This window comes from Adiantum capillus-veneris, chromosome 3 (assembly GCF_014529385.1).
Source record: "Adiantum capillus-veneris isolate H3 chromosome 3, ASM1452938v2, whole genome shotgun sequence".
NCBI classification, from domain to species: domain Eukaryota; kingdom Viridiplantae; phylum Streptophyta; class Polypodiopsida; order Polypodiales; family Pteridaceae; genus Adiantum; species Adiantum capillus-veneris.
Genome location: NC_140933.1, coordinates 19137156 through 19144931, shown reverse-complemented (window position 1 = coordinate 19144931; position 7776 = coordinate 19137156). Strand labels below are relative to the sequence as shown.

Below are 7776 nucleotides of genomic sequence, written 5' to 3'. Positions count from 1 at the left end.
TTTGAGACTAGTTCATGGGCTTTGCACTAAGAATAAACGAGTTTTTGGGGCCAAAATGTGAACATCTTATGGGGCTCCAAGTCTGAAGCCCACACACACCCATTGCTGAGATTTTACTAGGGGACATGTGATGCGCTCTCTCAGCATCCCTTGACTTTACAAATGGCTCTCATGCAGTAGTATCTTTGTTGGGTATATTGATTTGTTATCATCCCTTTGCTAAAGATAGATAGAACTTTCCCAATACATGGGATAGTCAAGTTGTGAGGTTCCCTGCCTAAGGTGGACTAGCCAAAGACCAAACTATGGCTTCTCATTGGGACTCTTTGAAAGGATTGAAGTCCCTATATCAAATAATAGACCATAAATTGATTCTTCAAAAATTTGTGTGCTTTAAAGAAAACAGAGAAGGAAGGTATTCTTTAGATTAAATTAATGCTAAGGGCTTAAAAGAATAGTCTTTAAGTTTATATTAAAAGTTCTTTTAGGAATATCTCACTTTGGGTTGCAAAAGCATGGTTATATTCTATCTTGAAATGTGGGTGACATCAATAACAAGTAGAGAGTCGGTTGAAGCCTGCAAAATGCACAATGGACTTACAAATAGTTGTCTTTTGTTGTATGGATGCAGGTGAGGATCTCTCTCTCTCTCACTCTCTCTCTCTCTGTCTCTCTCTCTCTCTCTCTCTCTTCTTGATAGGTGTTGTTCAAAAGAAGATCGAGCATCTTCAACTAGATAAAACTCAAATTTAATGAAACTTTGATTTACCCCTTTTGCACTAGGTCTAGAAAGGTTTTTGGATTATAGAACTGCAACGCTTTATTGTCCATTGTCATTTGTAACAGTTTTTCTATTTTGCTATGGGTGTTTTAGTTTTTACTAAACAAGGATGCACACATGCACACAATCTTTCTCTCTCCCTCACGCACACAAACTCTCACCACTCTCTCTCTCTCTCTCTCTCTCTCTCTCTCTCACTTTCACACACACACACACACGTACATACACTCTCTCTCTCTCTCACACACACACACACTCTCTCACACAAGTTCCACCTCTCTCCCTCCCCTCTCTCTCTCCCACAAACACACATACATGCTCTCTCTCTCTCTCTCTCTCTCTCTCTCTCCACATGGCACATGTGGGTGCCATAGAGAGAGAGCTCCCTTGCACTCTCTCTCTCTCTCTATCTCTCTCTCCACATGGCACCCATGGGTACCATAGAGAGAGAGCTCCCTTGCACTCTCTCTCTCTCTCTCTCTCTCTCTCTCTCTCTCTCCACATGGCACCCGTGGGTGCCGCATAGAGAGAGAGAGAGAGAGAGAGAGAGAGAGAGAGATTCAAATGCGTGCCACCAATGTCCTAGAGGAATAGCTGCACATGGCATGCACAATGCGACATCTTCTTTATAGGTAAGATGCAAATCAAATGTTGTTTCACTGAACTAACTATTTTCTACTTCTTTATGTTGAAATGAAAACCATGCAGATGGTGAAGAAAGTGCACACAAAATTGGATGTTTCACCCAGAACATCGATATGATGCATGGGTCGAGTCAAAGAGAAAGGAGACCGGAATTTTCCCAGAGGATTGGATCAACAAGCCTTGCAAGAAATCTTTGTGGAGGAGTTGTCCATGATTACCCCAATGGAGAGTTTCCAACACAATAAGCTGCCCAAAGTTCAATGGTTAGTAAACATACGAAGGTTTGGTCGCCTTTATTGCACTTGACTCAATTTCTTCACTTAACATAAGAAAATTCTACAATGTTCATAGACTATAGTATCTAAAAAAAGACCCACCTGTTGGGTTTATGCTGGCCATGTCCGGCCGCCCATCTAACTACTACTACTAACCCAAGTGTATAGTACACTTTAGCCACTCTTAGGGCTTATCTGATTATTGGCTCACCCCGTTCTTGACAGAGCTGCGTGTGTGTGTGTGTGTGTGTGCAAGCTCTCCTTCTCAACTCTCTCCTACTAACCCAAGTGTATAGTACACTTTAGCCACTCTTAGGGCTTATCTGATTATTGGCTCACCCCGTTCTTGACAGAGCTGCGTGTGTGTGTGTGTGTGTGTGTGCAAGCTCTCCTTCTCAACTCTCTCCTGCTGCAGCCTTCTCCTTCACGGATCCTGCTTCATCAATTGGTATCAGAGCCCAGGCCATCATCCTCGCCATCTTTTCCGCGCGAACGAGTGCTTCGTGGAGAGCTAAGGTTCATACACGTCAGTGCAACAGGGCTGGAAATCACTGAGTCGAATCAGAGGCAGAGAAGGTCAACATCGAGTACTGGCTCTGCATCCTCCGTATAGCGGCCCTTCTTCAGGTAGCGAGCAAGCCTTCCCACAGGAAACTGCATCCAGCAAGCAGTATGGTGAACCTCACGTGGCTCCATGATGCAGTGTATTGCCTTCCTTCTTTCTACTAGACCTCTCTTTATCTAAGATTGAACGACTGCTTTGACCACTCCTGGTCCTTGGATTCCTGGACACATGGCCACCTCCACCAGATTTACGTGTACCCACGGCCTTACCCCTTTTCCGAGGGGTGCAGTCTTCAAAGCCCCCTGATTCTCTCCCCCCTGTGGGCTCTGTTTGTGCTAGCCTCCAATTAATCAATGCCTGTTTGGCAAGCTTGTATCTTTCTGCCTCGTTAAGAACCCACAGTTCATCAGATTTTAGAAGATGGCAAAGTACCTCTAGTGAAAGCTTTGGCAAGTGATGCAATAGCTCTCGAGAGGCATGAGTGCAAAGAAGGGACCAGCAAGCAGTTCGCAAGCATTGTGCAAACCTGCCATAACAATGCTTCTCTGATAAATGATTGTAGCATGCAAAAGTGTCAACCTTCAAATCATTGAGGGCAAGCCCCAGCAGAGCCATTCAAGTCTTCAACTTGAGGCCATCGTGTCGGCATTAAGTTGTCAATCTTCGGCAGAGACATTAAGCTGTGTTGTTGAGTTCAGAAGCAACAATCGCCTTTCAAATGAGAATGTGTCGTTGATGCAAAACAGGGTACAACAAGCTCATGGTAGCGATAAAGATGTATGCGGATTGTGGGTATCTCGAACATAGTCGAGACGCATAGCAGGAGGGAGTTCGCAGGTGATTTTACGGGAGATATTTTCAGTTGCGCATATGTGGGAGATTGTTTGAGCATTGGCATCGACACACAAAGCATCAACTCAGGTATGACTTTGATATCGGCTTCGGCTATGGCACATACGACTGCCATTTGTCATAGACGTCCATACATAGGTTTTCGGCATCGGATTGCGTTTCGGAAACGACATCGACACACAGAGTACATGTTGCAACATTTATGCCAGTTTTGGTTCCAGCGGGAGCAATTTCCATGCGTACATGCATATTTTGACACTTTTTACAGTGTTTGAGCTCTTTTGAGAGCAGCTTGCCTCCCTATAGGGATACTTTTTGGCATGCATATGCTTTTGGTGCTTGTTTGTGCGCAGTGACAGACTTGTACGTCTTTGTGGATACTGTCAGTGTACGTCTGTTGTGAAAGAGCCATTTTTGAGACTTGGCTATACGCTTTTGCTTCATGACCTACGTTATGAGGGTCGATAGCGTGAGGTTTTCATTGAACTGGGGTATTCTCAGATGTGGAGATACCTTCGGTGATACAGGTAGCTGGAGCACCCCTTACGAGACCTTGTCATAGGACATGTATAGATTGGTATAGGTGCTTTTTGTCGAGTTGACGGTCTATGGTCAGTTTGACGGTTTATGTACCTCAGTTGGTTTCTATACAGTATCTTTTTGAGTGGCATAGCTCTCTTTTATGCTGTGTGAGTGACATTTTAGACATTTTTGTTTCGTATTTTGATTGACTTAGTTGTAAATACAAAGGAGACTTTACTGAATTTTTGTTAGAATCTGTCTTTTTTTGTCTCGTATTTTGGTTGACAGTCCCAAATATAAAGGAGACTTTGCCGAATTTTTACCAGAATCTTTTGATCGTTTTGTTACAATGTCTACTAGCAAAGACCGTGACATATATTACATAAAGAAGTTTGATGACACTAATTTTCAACTATAGAAGAACCAAATGTAAGATGTGCTTGTTTAAAAGAAGCAGAAATTGTCTATTATCTATGCGACTCGAACTGAAGAGATGAACTTGACTCAATTTTAGTGGAAGGAGCTTGATGAATTATGCAAATCTACTATCAGATTGTACCTTGCGGAGTCAGTGTACTTTTCAATGTTAGAATGTGAATCTGTTTATGCTTTATGACAAAAGTTATACTACACTTATGAAAAAGATAATTCAAGTAACAAAGTTTTTATGATATGAAAACTCTTTAACCTTCGCATGAAGGAGTCAGCCAGTGTTGCAAGTCATATCAATGACTTTGATTCTTTATTTGTCCAGATTCATGCACAACGGATCAATATTGATGATGAGATGAAAGAAATTTTCTTGCTTTGTTCGTTGCCTCCATTATGGGATATCTTTTGCACAGCTGTCAGTAATTCTACTCTTAATGGTACACTAGTGTACATTGATGTCACTAGTTCTCTTTTTTCAGAGGAAATGCGTCGAAAGGCTATAGGTAGTTCGCATCATGGCGAAGCTCATTATGTGAAAAAAGATAAAAAACAGCGTAAAGGTCGTTCTTGGCAACGTGAATCCAAAAAAGAGCGCAATAGAGATGCATCAAAGGGTAGATCAAAGTCTCCTGGTCGTCGCAATGTTCACTGTCATTATTGTGATAAATTTGGTCACATAAAAAAAGATTGTTATCCTTGGAAGCGTGACAAAGAGAAGGGAAAAGGCAAAGACAAAGGCAAAGATCATGATGATAAAGAGGAGAAACCAAAGAGTTCGGTTAAGATTGAAGAACTGAACATGGTTCAAGATGATTGTGATGCGCAAGACATCAATATTTTGACTGAAAATGATGATATATTTTATGATGCACAAGAAACTCTATCTTTACAGAGTTCTATGCCTACAGAGCTACTTGTTAGTGGTGAAGTTTCCCATACATGGATTCTTGATTCAGGAGCTTCGTTGCATGTCACACCTCATAGGCATTGGTTCACAACATATGAGGAAAGCATTGGCATTGTTACGCTTGGTGACAACTACTCTTGTGACATTGTGGGCATAGGTGATATTGCTATGGTTATGGTAAATGGGGTGAAGTTTATCATCCATAATGTGCGTCATGTTCCAGCTTTGACATGCAATTTGATTTCGATTGAATGTCTTGATGACTTGGGTTACAGTCACTTTTCATCAGCACTCATGGCGCATTGCAAAGGGTCATCTTATTCTAGTCCATGATTCAAAAGTTGGTTCATTATATCCTCTTTATGTATCTGACAAACACAATGTTCTTTCTGTAATTGAGCTGCCCACCATTGCTTTGTGGCATAGTCGATTAGGTCATATGTCAAAGAAGAGAATGGAAACTCTTTCTTGCTTGGGTTACTTACCGTCTTTATCATTTTCAGATTTTCCCTTTTGTCAGCACTATCAATATGGTAAACAAACATGAGCGCATCGTACACACTCTTTTGATAAAGAAAGAAAGCCCTTAGAGCTTGTGCATAGTGATTTATGTGGGCCTATGACTTCTAAATCCCATGGCAGTGCGTCCTATTATATTACGTTCATTGACGATGCAACACGACATGTTTGGGTTTATGCCATGAAGTCTAAAGATGAGACCTTTTTTTGTTTCAAGTTCTTATCTAGTGTCGAAACTCAGTCTGAACAAAAGTTGAAAGCTTTACGCTCAGACAATGGTGGAGAATATGTCTCCAAAGAGTTTGCAGACTTCTATTCAAGTAGGGGAATTAACCGTGAGTTTACAGCTCCTTATATCCCTGCACACAATGGTGTTGCGGAACGAATGAATAGAACCATCCAAGAGTGGATTATGTCTATGCTATCACATGCTAATTTACCGCAAGCGTTTTGGGCTAAATCATTATACACCCATTAGGAAATTTTGGAGGTCATTTGGAGGGCCATATGAAGAGAGAGAAAAATAGAGCGCGTCCAATGAGCATGAAGGCTACGTTACGTAGAAAAGTACCTGGAAAAACTCAAAAAATAGGAAAATAGCATAAAACTTTCACGAAACTAGGATTGTAGCATAGTAATTTCCTTACTTTTACCGAGCTTTTAGGTGCTTGCGTGTGGTCCCACTTCTGATATTCTCTCATGGTCATTAACGTACTGGAGGGTGACCATTAAGCCCGCACAAGATATTGGAATTTTGAAACACTTTCCCTCCATTAGAATGCTTTCAAAGTGAATCTCCCTCCACTAAAGCTTTTCTCTGAGAGTTATGGCATCCACGTCTTCTCGCCCAAGAGCCTCAAGGTGTTTACTGTCTCTCACACCAACAAACAACAACGACACTTTGCCTAGAAGGCCAAGTAGTAGCATATCCTCAATTACAATACCAGCTTCAATAAGTGCAGACAACCAATGGGTTGGACAAAGGATAAACAAAGGTTCATGGGTCCTCATGCAACCAAGAAGACCCAAGAGGTTTAGTGGTATCAACGTTTACCGCTCATCATGGAAGGCCAGGGTGTTGGATTTCAAAGTTGAGATCGGCAAAAGATCTGTAAAGGAAGTTCTTGTTCAGCATGTGTTTACCCATCCAGAGGTGATAGCAAACGGTGGAAATGTATCAAATATACATCAACCACGTTGCAATTGTAAGTACTCTTGACATGTGAACTTACTGATACTCTCATTATAACTTTTCTTATATATTTTGCAATGTTTCTCCCGCTTGTTATGAGTAATGTCTCTACTCTTCACAACTCAATTACATTAGATTTGTCATTTGTACTTATTGATACTCTTAGTTTAACTCTTCTTTTATATATTGCAGATGTTTATCCCTCTTCTTATGAGCAATGGGAGCCTGTGGAGTGCATAATAGGCCTCTTCCATGTTGTACATGCCCATATTGGTTCTCTACAGTATTCAGAGAGGAGCAGCAAAAGATTGGCTGATGAGGGAATCTTTTTTTATGACCACTTTTACCAACTCAGCTCAGGCAATAAGAATGGCATGTTGGTGAAACTACCTCTACCGACCGATTGGAACACTGTGGACTGGCCAGTTCCCGAGGAAACAATGGTGGAGGCAATGCGAAGTAAGCTCTACAAGGATATACAAAGGTCTCTGCGTAGCTCTGTTCCTACCAAACTGGTTCGAATTGCAAACTTTTGTCCTGTTGCACTCTTCATAGAGCTGTTTCATAGCTACAACATCAGAGTTACAAAAACTATGTTCATGTGCAAGTCATTTCAGCAGTCATCCTGTGACAAACTTCTTGACAAAGGATGGTATGCAAAGGAAGAGATTGGTTTACGGTGCGAGGTCGCGCTTGATACTCTAGTTGTCAAGTACATGATTGCAAGCCAATCACTATTACTCTCATTTTGGTATATGCGATCACAAATGCTAAACGGTAAGTACATTCCTATGGACCAAGTTTCTGCAGGTTTGGAAGATAATCCTACTGTGGATGTGGAAGTGATTGATAAAGAGAATGGCCTACTATTGGTGGTTACAATAAGGGAGCTATGCAGTCTTCAGCATTTGCGAAATGACATCATTGAAGAGTCAATGGACAAGGAACTATCAGATTTTTCCTTTTTCTTAGCTGGCCGTAAGGTGATGCGGCGAAGAGAAAAAGATATTTTGTGCAAAGAGTTGGATGGTCGGGTTGAAGTAGGGTCAATGTAACAGATATTCTTGTAAACCCAAGTGTATACAA

General features: G+C 41.5%; 1 protein-coding gene across 1 annotated transcript; it reads right to left on the bottom strand.

Moving 5' to 3' along the window:
* Positions 1–1927: 1927 nt before the first annotated feature.
* Positions 1928–3923, bottom strand: LOC147460561 (uncharacterized). The gene has a single exon (XM_086498920.1). The coding sequence runs from the start codon at positions 2879–2881 to the stop codon at positions 2384–2386; it is 498 nt and encodes a 165-aa protein (XP_086355046.1). The 5' UTR covers positions 2882–3923; the 3' UTR covers positions 1928–2383.
* Between the last annotated feature and the right edge of the window lie 3853 nt (positions 3924–7776).